The sequence below is a fragment of the Dendrobates tinctorius genome, unplaced genomic scaffold (genome assembly GCF_039654945.1).
Source record: "Dendrobates tinctorius isolate UK_male_01 unplaced genomic scaffold, ASM3965494v1 ptg000370l, whole genome shotgun sequence".
NCBI classification, from domain to species: Eukaryota; Metazoa; Chordata; class Amphibia; order Anura; family Dendrobatidae; genus Dendrobates; species Dendrobates tinctorius.
In genome coordinates, this window is record NW_027362036.1 from 3,239,476 (window position 1) to 3,255,230 (window position 15,755).

Genomic DNA, 15,755 nt, shown 5'->3' on the forward strand with positions numbered 1-15,755 from the left:
GAGCTTGTGGGACTGGGGAGAGTGGGCAGTCATTTACTGTAATTGATAGGTTCGTAGGGGGGGTCGCGTGAGATGGGGGAAAGATGATGAATTCTGTTTTGTCCATGTTGAGTTTCAGATATCTAGTGGAGAAGAAGGATGAAATAGTGGACAGACATTGAGGGATTCTGGTTAGTAGGGAGGTGATATCTGGTCCAGAGATGTAGATCTGTGTGTCATCATAGTTTGAGGCTGTGTGCACACGTAGCGATTTTTAAGCGTTTTTGCCGCGATTTTCGGTGCAAAAACGCTTAAAAATCGTGTACAGAACACCCCCCATGCATTCCTATGGCATTCCGCACATGCTGTGCTAATGCTGCGCTTTTTTCATGCTCATTCTTTGTGCGGAATCGCAAAGAATTGCCGCGATTCCGCACCCATAGGAATGCATGAGAACCGCTTACTTCCCGCATGTGGCTATGCCCACCATGCGGGAAGTTAAGCGTCTCATGTGCGGTTGGTATCCACGGTGTGGAGGAGAGGAGACTGTCCTCCAGGCCCTGGGTACCATACCCCTGTAAAAAAAGAATAAAAAATAAAAAATCGGGGTATATTTACCTTCCGGCGTCCCGCGATGCATTCCCGGCCTAAGCGTTCCCAGTAATGCCTTGCGGCAAGGTCCTGTGATGACGTAGTCTCGCGTGACTCTAGCGGTCTCGCGAGATCGCTATAGCAACGCGAGACTACCTCATCACAGGTCGCGCAAGGCCCGAGAATGCAGCGCGGGACGCCGGAAGGTAAATATACACCGATTTTTTTATTTTTTTTAGCATTTTAACATCCTATCTTTTATTATTGAGGCCGCATAGGCGGCCTCAATAGTAAAAACCTGGTCACACTTGTCAAACACTATGTTTGACGAGTGTGACCAACCTGTCAATCACTTTCCAAGCGATGCTTCAAATCGCTTGCAAAGTGCTTGAATATCGCACGCGAAAATCGCTGCAAAATCGCGATCATAATCGCAGTAAAATCGCAGTGAAATTGCGTGGAAAAAAACGCGCGATTTCTGGGAAGGAGTCCGGTTTTTAGTAAGCGTTTTAAAACGCTACGTGTGCACATAGCCTGAAGGTGATTCAAGGTCATACACCAGAATGGTTTATTCAACGGTTTATTAACAATAAATCAAAATATCTGCAATATTACAATATGTTAAGGCAATATTCCTTTTCTTTCTTTACAATACAATATGTATACATTAATAAATAACAGAAATAAATATATTCCATCTTTTAAACCAATGGTATTACAGTGGGAAGACATGCCATAAGATTGATTGGGACTTACTTTAGAATGGTCTTAAAGTAGGACAAAAGAACTTTATAAACTTAGCATCCAGAATTTCACATTTATGATGTTTGATTTTTTTTTGTAGTGTTTTTTAAAAATTGGGAAAGATATTGTCCAACTTGGAGAACCTCTGTTTACGTGCACGGTTCCTCTTACGATATGCAGATCATCAATCGGAGGACAGATTCATGCTATTTCCAGCAACATAGTAATCAATGGAACAGTCCATGTACAGTGCAGGTGAGATGGATCCGTTAGAGGGTGGATCTCTGCTGTGATTAATAAAGCAAAGTTCTGACCATAGTACCCCTTTTCCATACCACTAGGATATCATAAAAGGGCATGTTGAGTTTATCTAGACCAATAAAGAGTTTTCAATGGCCACAAGCCATTTGAAAGTTAGTAGAAACACCTTGACAAGGGACAACAAAGTGTAACTTTTCCAGTACATTGACAGTGAATATTAATGAACCGATAGATTGTAGCCTGAAAATTTTAAAGGCACTATATTGAGGTTTTTTTTTCTTAAAATGATTTTCTTCATTATTGAAGGTGTCCTTAAAAGGGTTCCAATCATCTTGTAAAACACTAGTTACCTGCGGATATAGAGTTAATCTGCAGGTAAATAGTATTACAATGCTTCCCAAACACCATACTGAAAGGGCTATCAAGGTAAAATGAAATTATTTCCTCCAGGGAGCCACCGGCTTTCAGGTCTCTGTCAAAGTGCCTTGGCATGCTCACATTCATCTCTATAGTGAGCGGTGCTATGAGTGGTGACTGTAGCCATTCTATGAATGCCTCAGTGACTGAAAGCCGGCGGCTCCCGGTAGGAAATAAGTTCATTTTCTTTGGGCAACCGCACTTGCAGTAAGATAGCCATTCAGCACTGAAACACTACTTACCTGCAGATTAATCCCATATCTGCAGGTTAACAGCGTTTTTCCGAGGTGACAGGTTCCCATTAAGTTTCACATTCAACAAGAATTCATAAAAAGTTGTGCACCATTTGTGTTCTTTAAGACCCATATTATTTATTAAAAATTTTGAAAGAGCATATTACATGTTTCTATGAAACACTGGCATTTAAGGATAATGACACCAGTCTCTTAAAACATTAATTACTGAATGTCTTGGCAATGGTAGATACAAAAATCTACTGAAAAATAGCAAATAGTCAAAGATTTAAGAGAAGCCAGCCTTCACCTCTCGAATATTACTGAACTTGTATAAATGAACAAATCACAGCAGGATTCTTTCCAAAGGAAGATAAAAATCATGCTTAAAATCATCTGTGCTGCTGTAAAAGAAGTGTCTAGTTGTAATATTCCTTGAAGGATCTTTATTAACAACTTCACATTTTAACACCATACCGGCATCTTTCTCAATTGTTAAAAAAAAACCAACAGAACAAAGCAGGATGACTTTTAATAAAATGGGTCTAACTCAGGGGTGTCCGTACCCAATTGCCCCTAAACACGCATGGGGGAGTGGTTCAACATTTTCTTGAATTTGTACATCACAATCATTGGTGGAGCGTTAATGAGTCAGGTGGGGGAGATGTTTGAATTGCAATTAAAGCACAATAGACCCTTCTTCTATTCTCACCTGGGAGCCCTTAAATGTCTTTATCTGTATCTTTATGGCAAAAATAGGGAAGACTGAAATTGGGGGGGTTCTATTTTTGATTCTATGTAGAACAAGACATGAATTACATTTTCACACAGTAAAGATATCATTTATGGTAAAAATTTCTTTTTTATAAAGAGCGTCAGCTAGCCTCTATACACTTTTATTCATGGCGTAAATTGGACGCTTGTCTTTGGGCTATAGTACAAAGCATATACAAGCAGTTAGTTTCAAAGTCCATTTCACTTCATACAATCTCCAAAATGTACATCATTTCCTAGGGTAGAACATTGCAGTAGTCTCTCAACCCCTTTCATCTTTGCATAGTAGCCGTCCATACAAGCGGGCTGCCATTATATACGCAAGTAACTGAATACTCTGGAATATAATATGTAATATTAGAAATAACATACTGAGTATTTTCTCTTCTCTACTCCAGTCTAGTCATTCTTTTTTAAGGCTGCTACATGGTCTGTTCATCTTAATCTGTAGGTAATAGGTCAGCCTTAATCTTAAATTCCTTAAGTAACTCCTCAGACTGAATCTGTATGTGAGTCACACATGAGACACCTACAGTCACCTCATCCTTACAAAGCATAAATAGCATCAACCTTAGCACTGGGTGATTAATATGCATTTTCCAACTCATGCTGGTTTGTTTTGCCCCTCAGCCTTGCAAGTCGAGGCTTTTTGTTCTTTGCAGGCCTCACTGTATCTATTCCAAAGTCTTTTAGTTCTGATTGATTGTGGAAGCGAGTATATCTCTTGCATCGGCATGAAGTCACCACTCGAATTTTGTATGTTCGCACTTCATTGTCAGGGCACATGAGTTGAATACGTTGGGAATGACTGTGAGCTGGCACACAGCGGTAATCCATTGAGCTCTGGCGCCACCATTTTCCTCGACCAATAGCATTTGGAAGGAGATGAGATGGCAAACATTGTCCTGAACAAACCAGCTCTTTCACTGGTTTCAGACTGCGACATGGACCATCTGTGATATGTTGAGCAGAACGTAGTTCTCTGCAGCTAAATTCAGAGGGATCTGAAGAAAAATAAGAAAAGTAAATATACTTAGCATGGATTGTTTAGAATGAGATTTTACATAAGTGACACATTAATCACCATTATACAAAGTGATATCATTTGTGATGTATTCGTGTGAATATATCAAATATATAGTATCGTCTCAGACACTTGTAACCCAAAATGTCCTCAAAATGACTTACTTTAATAAAACACTAATCAAATAAATAAAGGAAATATACACAGGGCGGTAACTTGAATCTCCTGGGCCACAATGCAAAACAATTCTTCCAACTTCCATAAGCTGGCTATAGTACTTGTATCTTCTTATGGCACAGAAGGACCTTTGGACCTGTTGTCAACTCGTATCTCTACACAAGTGCAAAATACTGATGGAGGAACCACTCAAAAATCTACCAAATGTGAGACAGTTGCTCCATCAAGTGAGTGGTTGCTCCATCAGTATTTTGCACCTATGCTGAGCCCACCTTTATCAAGGGGGTCTAGTACATTGGTAATCTGATCTGGTATTGCTTTTTCTGTGATGTTTTTTGAGTTTTTGTCCTTTTGTGAGCAACTCTTATCTTTGCACCCCTTCATAGCTTCATCTCCACTTTTCAACAATGGTGTCTATTTCAAAGAGATATAGATTCAGAGGTTACTATTGACTTTGAGCATAAAGAGAGCAGCTCAGGTTGGAATGACCTCTCTAAGGGCCCCGTTACATTTAGCAATGCACCAGCGATCCCGACAACGATATGACCCGCTCAGGATCGCTGGTGCATCGCTAAATGGTCGCTAGTGAGCTGCCAAACAGGCAGATCTCACCAGCGATGCAGTGACGCAGCATCGGTCGTTACTTACCTGTCAGACGCAGCGATGATGACGTCCTCCACCTGTGTCCACACATCACTCGCTGGTGCCAGCAGGAAGCCCAGCAGGAAGCTGCCGACGAGAAACGGCCCAGGACGTTCTCGCGCGATCAGCGATAGCCAGCGGGGGAGCCGGTCAGAGGTAAGTGTCACATGTAGCGATATCGCTAGCAATATCGCTGCTGCGTCACAAAGTCGGTGATGCTTTAGCGATATTGCTAGCGATATCGCTAGGTGTGAAGCCCCCTTAATGATGCCCTTTACATAGGAACTCCAACATTAGCAAATTATGGGTTAACAAAAGGGCCAAATTGCAAGTTACACTTCTCTAGAACAAGGCTGTCCACTTTGATGTTTGCCATGAAGCCTCCTTGTCTTTGTATATGCCTCTACTTTTAACTCTTTCACATTCTTTTCAACTTAAAGCAAACCTGTCAGCAGGATTTTGCTAAGTAACCTACAGACACTGTCAGCTTGGCAGTGTTAAATTGAATAAAATTATACCTGGAGTAAAGAAATTAGTCTTGTGGTTCTTGTGTAATCAGTGTTAGAAGTTTGCAGCTAATGAGACGATCATGCTCCAGGTTGGGACTGTAGGCAGAGTCTTATCTTCGTGCTCTATCCTGCTCCAAGTCAGAGAAACCAAGGAAAGACCTGCCCACAGCCTCCCCAAAGCACAAACATGTTCCTCATAATAGAGACTGACTATACTTCGAGATGGCCTGTGGGCAAGTTTTTCCTTGGTTTCTCTGGCTTAAAGCAGGAAGATAAGACTCTGCCTACAGTCCTGTCCAGAAACATGAAAACCCCATTAACTGAATACTTCTAACACTGATTACACAAGAACCACAAGACGAATTTCTTCACTCCAGTTATCATTTTGATCAGTTTAACACTGCCAACCTGACAGTGTCTGTAGGTTACTTAACAAAATCCTGCTGATAGTTTTTATCATTTTTAAAGTGAACCTAACTTGTGACCTCAATGTTACAAATTGGATTGAATTTAACAGTAATTATTAAGCCAATTCAATACTAAGGTCATAACTATGGCATGATGATGCATTTATATCCAGACATGGTAGAAAGCCCCAAATCCCTTTCTTCCAACCAGTATATCAATGTGTTACTTTGGTAACTCCTGAAGGCTCAACATTTAGTTTGATCATAACATGGATGAACTATAGCAAAAGACTTCCGGCAAATGTAAAGTTCAATAATGTGTCTAAAAAATATCAAATGCAAAGGTTAGATGGATCATTGATCTTAGAATAACTCAACATATAAGAAAAGAAAAACAATATACGGTAAATTAAGTCACACAAACAATATCTGGCTTGACCGTATTTACTTACATCAACAGCCAGAGCTGATTTGTTCTTAATCCAAGCCAATGCTTAATTTCCTATTTTGCCAATGGAGTTGGCATTTGGAAAAAGCTTCTACAGTTCAAGTGTACATCCAAGAGCAAATCTTATTGCTAAAGATCCTTTTACAATAATTTATGAATTTCAGCCAAATTGTAGCTTTTCGAGTTACTTCCCAAATTATTTCACTCTCTTATTTCTAAGTAGCTCAGTGGTGAGTCCTGCAGCTAGGAGCAACGATACCATTGATTGTAACGCAAGGAGATTCTTGTCCACAGAAATTCTTAACTTTTTCATAGAAGCTTTGATTACTATGTATGAGGGGGAACTGTATATTTCCAACTTCACATGCAATAGCTCCCTTACGTCTTCAGAACTTTGAAAGAGGCACAAAATGTGCATAGTGCTAACACTGGAAATAAAAAAAATGTAGCTATGAAAGTACTTAGCAGATTAGGGAGTCTGAATGTCTAAATAATCACAACTTTGTAATTCACCCCTATACAATTTGTCATTTTTTTATTAAGAGATACTGAAGATCAAGAGCTAATGCTAGTCACAACAGAAGATATATCTTTATCAATGATTTACAAAACAGATAGAGGGTCTAATAGCAAACTTCAAAATGGGTTTTCTCCAATTTGCTTTTGCCACCAACTGAGAGAAGGGAATAACGTTTGTCTTCCCCATCTGTGACTCTTTGGCAGGTTCAGCCCCACCTCCATTGGTAGAAATGCAGTTGCTTTGCATAGGAGAATATCAGCCATTTTTTTGGAGCATGCTTGTGGTCATTTGCATTATTTTATACAATCATTAAAGACTATTAGAGAATGATTGACACCCTAACCCCATTTCAGCATATGTTACAACTCCCCAGGAACATCTGGGAGGCTACCAGAAATAGGGGTGATCTCCTGGATGGGTTGGTGGCGCTCACAGGCATGGCCAAAACCACCTGAGACTTCCTGGTTGTTACACCGCTCTGTCATACTCACCCGGCCTCCGCTCCCACACCGCAGCCGGCCTCCGCACCCACGCCACAGCCTCTCTCCATCCAATGGCCACGGCGGTCACCTCTGACAGGCTCGCGGCCGACGCCATCCCTGCATGCAATGTGCATGCGCCATAGGCCGCGGCCGTGCCTCCCTGCTGCTTCTTGTGCTCCGGCTGTGCCCTGACCCGGAAGCACCTTTGGACCAATGGCAGACCAGATGGGGCTATATCAAGCCGCTTCCCCCTGAGGGAGGCGCCTGATCGTTGTGTTACCTTGCAAACTGGGCCCTGCTTCCTCCTGTGCTCTCTGCAGCCTCTCGGTCCCGTCTGCGGTGTTTCATGCAGCAGCCTCGCAGCCCTGTCTCCTGTGTTCCCTGCAGCATACTCCAATCCTGCTCCAGCGTACCTGTTCCTTCCTACTCCAGTCCTGTTCCTGTGTTCCAGTTCCATCCTACTCCAGTCCTGCTCCAGCATTCCTGTTCCTTCCTACGCCAGTCCTGTTCCCGTGTTCCAGCTCCATCCTACTCCAGTCCTGCTCCAGCGTTCCGTTTCCTCCTACTTCAGTCCTGTTCCTGTGTTCCTGTTCCTGTGTCCCAGTTCCATCCCACTCCAGTCCTGCACCAGCGTTCCTGTTCCATCCTACTCCAGTCCTGCCTTCGGTGTTCCTGCTCCATCCAGCTATCCACACTTTTACAGTCCTACTCCAGTTCTGTCTCCTGTGTTCCGCTCCAGCCACCTCTCCATATTCCAGCCTTACAGTCTACGCTTCAGTCCCACACTCCTACTCCAGTCCATTCTGAGCCGCCCCTCTCAGTACCGGCTACCGTGGTACTCGAACCCCTGGGCCTGCTCCTAACGGTCCCTGTATAGGGGTCGGTTCCACCTGGCAGCTCGCCCGGGGGCCCCTCGGTGCCACGGTCCAGCGGGTCCACTCCTGGAGATTCCGGCTCCTGACCACCCAGGCTAACACTGGTAACCTGAATTTCCTGAAGGGTTGTAGTGCATAACATAGGAATGCTCCTTCACTAGACAAAGCTTTGGTGTGAATAACACTGGGGAACGCAATTTTTTAGGAGTTAGGTCAGACAACTGTTCTTAATTAATTTTTGGATGCTGAATCCAGAAATGATCTCAGTTTTTCTCTATCACGTCAAGTTTTTGAACTATAGGATTTTTGTCTTCTCAAAAATATGTAAATTACTGCACCTAAAAAGTTTTGTTTTTTTTAAATAGTACAAATATGAACAAAAAATGAAATATATAAGAAATAGGCATGACAAATATGTTTTTTAACACTATCATGTTTTTTACAAAGGATATATATATATATATATATATATATGCAAGTGTTTAAGGTAAAAATGGACATTTATAGCTTTTTCTGGAGTGTTTAACTTGAGGACAATCACGTTTGATGCTCCAGCAATATTCAGCCATCATATGTACATCCCATCTACCCTGGTAACGGTCTTCCATAACCTTCAAATCTTGGTGAAATCGTTCACCTTGCTCATCGCTAACAGCACCAAGATTTTCCGGAAAGTTGGCAAGATGGCAATGCAGAAAATGTAGTTTAATACTCATGTTGCAACCAAGCGCTTTGTAGCTCTCCAATAGTTTCTGAACAATTTCTTTGTAATTACTTGCACGTGTATTTCCAAGAAAGTTCTTGACGACGTCTTTGAATGATAACCAAGCATTCTTCTCAAGATCTGACATAGTCCCGGTGAAATGTTCATCTTTGATGAGCTGTCGAATTTGTGGACCATCAAACACACCAGCCTTGATTTTTTCAATGGACAGTCCAGGAAGTGCCAACATGATGTACTTAAAACAGTCGCCGTCAGTTGGCAATGCTTTTACAAATTGCTTCATGAGACCTAGTTTTATGTGCAGAGGTGGGAATAGTATATTCTTCTTGTCAACAAGTGGCTGATGTAGAATGTTAGGATCTCCAGGTTTAAGACCAGATCTTGGAGGCCAATTCGACACAACCCAATGCTTTTCTCGAGCTCTGCTATCCCACATACAGAGAAAACAGGGATACTTTGTGTACCCACGTTGCTGACCAAGAAGGAAGCAAACCATTTTAAGGTCAACACAGATGATCCAATTGTGTGTGTCATATTTCAATAACTCAATAACTCACTTTACATCTCCATGTTCTTCACGAAGAGAGACAGAATGCCCAATAGGGACTGCACCAAATAAATTATTTCCATTGTGTAGAAGGACACACTTAAGACTCCACTTTGAGCTATCAATAAACAGTCGCCATTCATTTGGATTGTACATTGAAAGCCCTAATTCTTGTAGTAAACCAGGAATATTATAGCAATACACAAAACCGCTGTCACACCGAAAGTAGTGCAAAAATGTACTTTCTCTAGTACGAAAGTATGATACCTTCGCTCCTTGTTCAAGTAACTGTTTCTCATTCAGCCTTGATGCTAGTAATTCTGAAGCTTTTTTTGATAAGCCCAATTCACGTGCTAAATCATTTAACTCGTGCTGATCAAATCCCTTACAAACTGAATCCTTGTGACTTTCAAATTCTGCATCATTGCTGTCACTGTGTTCGTCAACATCACTCAGAACTTCTAGAGATGGTAGCTGTTCGAATACTGGCACTGGAATTTCAGCTGAATGAGGCATTGGTCTGATAGCTGACGGTAGATTTGGATATTCTATTTTACTTTTATTTTTCCTGTTAAATCCTGATGTTTTCACTAAACAGAAGTAACAGTCTGTGGAATGACTTTTTTGCTCTCTCCACACCATGGGGATACCAAATGCCAACTTTTCACGTGTTCCTTTGGTCCACATCCGTAAACTCTCGACACACTGCTTGCACACTATGTGAGGGGCCCATGGCTTATCTTGATCACCGAGTTCTACTTTAAAATATGCAAAATATGCTTGTTTGACAAATGCACTGATGTTTGCCCTTTGAACTGGAATGGTGAAAGCACCACAAATATAGCAGAAGGAGTCAGGGTTGTTTAGGCATTTACGACGAGAGGAAGAAGGAGCAGACATGATCTGAAACAAAGGAAATATGTACATAAGTAAATAAAACACTGAGATGGAAAGTTACAAGCTTTGAAAACTAACAAAGAAAAAAATCATAAAAAAAGGGGCATAACTATGGGCAAAAAGTTTCACCAAAGTGCGTTGTAAACTGATGCCTTTTGGTTACACAGCTGGAAAAATCTGTAAGTATAAACTCAATTCAGTATCAGTATTAGGAGTGTGATGTAGTGGTGCCTAAGAGCATCCAAGAAGTAAACTTAGTAGGATACAAAAATGGTGAAATTATGTGCATACTACAGAGGGAGCAGTGCATGACAGTGATTCATAGACCACAAAAGATAGAGTTCCGGTATCATCCTGCGCCCCCAGGCCCCATCCGTTTTGCCTGGAGCGTTTCTTCTAAGAATAATATATATAAATGAAAATTCCATATACTAGTGATGATTCAGCCATTTACATGAAGCTAAATAAAATCTGATGCTAACAGTGACATCACTTTTTTCTGTACCATTGCACTTATCCCCAGCAGAGGAGTTTTGATCTTTCTCTGACTGAGGAAAGGAATTCTTCTATATTTTCTCTGCACAGTTTTCCTAAGCCTACATAATAAGGGAAGTACAGATTTTTCATGTGTTACCCTAGTTCCACTACAATCTAGTAAAATATATATCCACTGTAATGGCATCACTTATTTAGCCAATGTTAGAACAAAAAAAAAGAAGAAAAACAAATGCTGATACTGTACAGAGCTATAATACATTTTCAATAACATTTTAGTGCCTGGAGAAAATAGAATTTTACTCAATTTTTTGAGTCGCATTTCTCTGATCAACACATATATGAAAAGAAGCCAATTTTAATAAAGGAAGCTGGAAAAAATGTGCTTCATTTCTTAAAGTATATATTTTTCACCCTACGGACATCACATCTAATCCAAATGCTTCATCAGATTAATGGGTTTGCAAATTCAACTTATCAAGCTTTTCAGAATTCTGGAGTTGCATGGTCTAATGCTTCAAAGCACATTTTAAATGTGCCTTGTGGCCATAAACACAGGCTTTACTTTATAAATGGTTTATTACGTGTCCTGGAGTAAACACTACCAAATGCTCCATCTAGATGTAGAACTGATGTTTACAAGTAGTCAACCCTGTGGATTCTACAATGGATTCCTGCAGAATGCTTAGTTATTATGATGAACTGCATTTATATGGACGTATGGTATATGTAGCTTTCACATGTATTATTATGTAAATGTATACATAAGGTGGAAGGGTTGACTGAGAGGTCAGACAACTGGGCACTGCATAAGTGCCTACAGGATTGGAGAGTCTTACAACTCTCCAACTAGAAACTTCACCACATATAGAACATCAAATGCCCTAATTTACACACTAATTTTAATAAGAAAATTGTAACAGCCATCACTGGAGGAAGGTCTTCGTAGACATAGAGTTGTGCTCAAAAGTTTACATACCACGGCAGAATTTTTGCTTTCTTGGCCTTTTTTCAGAGAATATGAATGATAAAACCAAAACTTTTTCTCTAGTGGTTGGGTGAAGCCATTTATTGTCAAACTACTGTTTTTTCTCTTTTTAAATCATAATGACAAACCAAAACATCCAAATGACCCTGATCAAAAGTTCACATACGCTGGTGATACTGGCCTGATAACATGCACAGAAGTTGACACAAATGGGTTTGAATGGCTACTAAAGATAACATCCTCACCTGTGACCTGTTTGCTCGTAATCATTATGTGTGTATAAAAGCTGAGTTTCTGGAATCCAGACAAACTCTTGCATCTTTCATCCAGCCACTGATGTTTCTGGATTGTGAGTCATGGGGAAAACAAAAGAATTGTCAATGGATCTATAGGAAAAGGTAGTTGAATTGTATAAAACAGGAAAGAGATGCAAAAAGGTATCCAAGGAATTGATAATGCCAGTCAGCAGCGTTCAAACTGTGATTAACAAATGGAAAATCAGGGGCTCTGTAAAAACATAACCACGATCAGGTAGACCAACAAAAATTTTCTCCACCACTGCCAGGAAAATTGTTCGGAATGCAGAGAAAATCCCACAAATAACATCAGCTGAAATACTGGACTCTCTGAAAATTAGCAGTGTGGCTGAAGAAAAATGGACTGCATGGTCAAGTCGCCAGAAGAAAGCCATTACTGTGCAGATGCCACAAAGTATCTCACCTACAATACGCAAAACAGCACAGAGACAAGCCTCAAAACTTCTGGAGCAAGGTAATTTGGAGTGATGAGATCAAAATTAAACTTTTTAGCCACAACCAAAAAGGTTACATTTGGAGAGAGGTCAACAAGCAACAAGGCCTATGATGAAAGGTACACCATTCCTACTGTAAAGCAAGGAGTTGGATCACTGATGTTTTGGGGATGTGTGAGCTACAAAGGCACAGGAAACTTGGTCAAAGTTGAAGGAAAGATGAATGCAGCACGTTATAAGCAAATACCGGAGGCAAATTTGCAATCATCAGCCCAGAAGCTGAGCATAAGATGTACTTGAACGTTACAACATGACAACGACAACAATTCAAAACACAAGGCCAAGTCGACCTGTCATTGGCTACAGCAGAACATCGTGAAGGTTCTGGAGTGGCCATCTCAGTCTCCTGACCTCAATATCATTGAGCCACTCTGGGGAGATCTCAAGCTCGCAGTTCATGCTAGACAGCCCAGGAAGTTACAGGCACTGGAGACTTTTTGCCAAGAAGAGTGGGCAGCTTTACTATCTGAAAAAATAAAGAACACTAATCAACAACTACCACAAAAGACTTAAAGCTGTCATTGATGATAGAGGGGGCAATACATATTAATAAGAAATGGGGTATGTGAACTTTAGATCAGGGTCATTTGGACGGTTTGGTTTGTCATTATGATATAAAAAAAGAAAACACAGAAGTTTGACAATAAATGGCTTCACCCAACCACTAACCATAACTGGAGAAAAAAGTTTGGTGTTATTATTCATGCTTTCTCAAAAAAGCCAACAAAGCAAAGATTATGCTGGGGTATGTAGACTTTTGAGCACAACTGTATTTACACATTTAGATAAAGGGAACCTGGGATTTTGTGGTCCAAACACGCTCACGTCAAAACCGAGAATTTCAGCATTGGGAAGTAAAAGACTATAAATTACCTGTCATAAACCCGAAACTCTCCTCCAGCACCATGGAGCATTGTACAGATGATATTTCCTTATTGTGCCCACTGTCTGTTTTAACATTGACATAGCCCCCAACCCCATTTAGTATGTCATCTGTCTGTAGCAAAAAGTTATTTGAGATTATTAGGGTCAATTTACATAATCTGAGTATATGACCCCCGTTTGGTTAACATTTAGTTATTGGTCGCCATTTAATAGCCTGTTTATATAGGCCATCCTCAGTGAGCGATGCACACTGAATAATCTGGAATAGATCATTCAGCGCTCAAACTATGACATTGTCCTCGGCAGTGTGAACCCTGTCTACACAGGACATTGTGCCGCCAACAATGATGATCTTTTGCACTGCACAAAAGATCCTTATACCCTATGAACAAGTGTTTTGCTCATTCATCGGGAGATCAACAGCCTCTTTATGTTGAAAAATTTTATAGTGAAAAGAGCGTTTTTAAGAAAATCAGTGTAAATTCTACTTTTTTTTATAATACAGCTATAATAGTGGAACTGACAGAATGTCATTGACATCTCTGCAGCACACCTCCAAAAATAAAACCTTCTCCTAATGACAGTTTTCTGCCCTCTAAAGGAAAGCTACTTTCAATTTTTTTTGCTTAGGGTGAAAGACTTTCATTTTGACTCCAGTTTAATCTCCTTAACTTTTACTCATACAGCTTCACAAGTCCAGAAGAGCACAAGAAGCCCTACATCCTAGACTGTAGATTTTTTTTTACGACAAACTGTAACATGGCAAATTAAATGTATCGAACATAAATGAATCTTGTTGTATAAATGAGCTAGGTCTCGGCCTTCAGTAACTACCCAGATTTTACCATAAGCAATTACTCTTGCCTTAATCTGTGGGACATAAGGAACGCAATCTTTCGGTTCATCAACATCTGCTATTGGAGTCAAGGACTACTGGCAGACACTTGTACACAATGGCGGTGTATCTTCCTGATTTTATTGTGGCCATTCTTCAAGCTTGTGATAAGTTGTAAAGGCTTTAAAAATCATCATCATCAGGGAGAACAAAGGTATCTATATTTCTTCAATGTTTGGACTGATTGCAAATTTACTTAGCTAAATTATGATCATGAGGACTCAACCTTAAATAATTATGCTTGTCTAAACAGACAAGGATACAAAGAGGCCAATGGAAATGTCAGAATTTTTTATAACTTATATCCTGAGTAGAGATGGACGGATACCTCAATGGTCGGGTCTGGCAGGTTATGCTGAACAGTCACAAAAAGATCGGATTCGGGTACCAGAACAGAACCCGGATTCCATTCACTTGAATAGGGGGCCTAAATATCCAGTGTTTGCTACGCTGTCATGTGCGGCAAACACCGCTGATGATCGGCGGTAAAATCATCAACACTGTTCAGACAGCCGCGGTTCCCATGCTGTCAAATGATAGCGTGAGCCCACAGCTATGATTAAAGGTATAAAGTTTACCCCCTGCTGCCACTAATAACAATGAGAGCAGGGGAGCAACTGATGGCAGTACCCAGCTGGCACCTGTGCTGTAAATTAATAATTTTTTTAAAAACCAGCTTGGGTTCCCCTGTATTTTTGATAACCAGCCAGGCAAAACTCACAGATGGGGGTTGCAACCCTCAGCTATCAGCTTCAGCAAGGCTGGTTACCCATTTTTGATTAGACAAAGTAAAGCAGACAACTGGGGATGATATTCTCAGGCTGGTAAGAGGCAATTGTGAGGGACGACGGAGATGTCCCTCCGCTCCCGAAATGTGCCCATGCCCTTGGAATTCCATAGCTTCATTGTTTTTCTTTAATTAAACTCCAGGAACAAGCCCTTTGAAGCTCTGTGACTAGCAATTAGCACAAGGGTGTGAGCTCTAGTGCAGCTACAGCAAGCTGGCTCCCTTTGTTCCATCAGGCTTACATCAAGCATCACAGGTCACAGCAAGACTCTGAGGTATTGAGTCTAGAAAATGACCTATAATAACAGAATGCAATATCTCTGAGCCTAGCAGAGCACATTATTGGACTCTGCATTCCATCCCCCACAAGCCCTTAAAATTCAGCCACTCCTAGCACTCTGCATTATGGAGTTATGAAGCATAGCTACCAGGAATTACATACAATGAAACACAAAAACATAGAGCTAAACAACCACCAAATAGTAAAAATAAATTTTAATAACAAAATAATTAAAAACACACAATAGATCACAAATCATAAAACATATATAAACTAAGAAAAATAAAAATAATAAATCTAAATAAAGAGTGCACAATTTAGCAATATAAATGACAATAGGCATATTACCCTATTGGTAATGTC

At 40.6% G+C, this 15,755-nt stretch overlaps 1 protein-coding gene across 1 annotated transcript in view; it reads right to left on the bottom strand.

The window, feature by feature from the left end:
* Nucleotides 1-747: 747 nt before the first annotated feature.
* The window catches only part of SOST (sclerostin), a 48,385-nt gene continuing 33,377 nt past the window's right edge, over nucleotides 748-15,755 (bottom strand). The window contains exon 2 of the mRNA XM_073562902.1: nucleotides 748-4,003. Coding sequence (XP_073419003.1) covers nucleotides 3,585-4,003 — 419 coding nt within the window. The 3' untranslated portion in view covers nucleotides 748-3,584. The remainder of the gene's footprint in view (nucleotides 4,004-15,755) is intronic.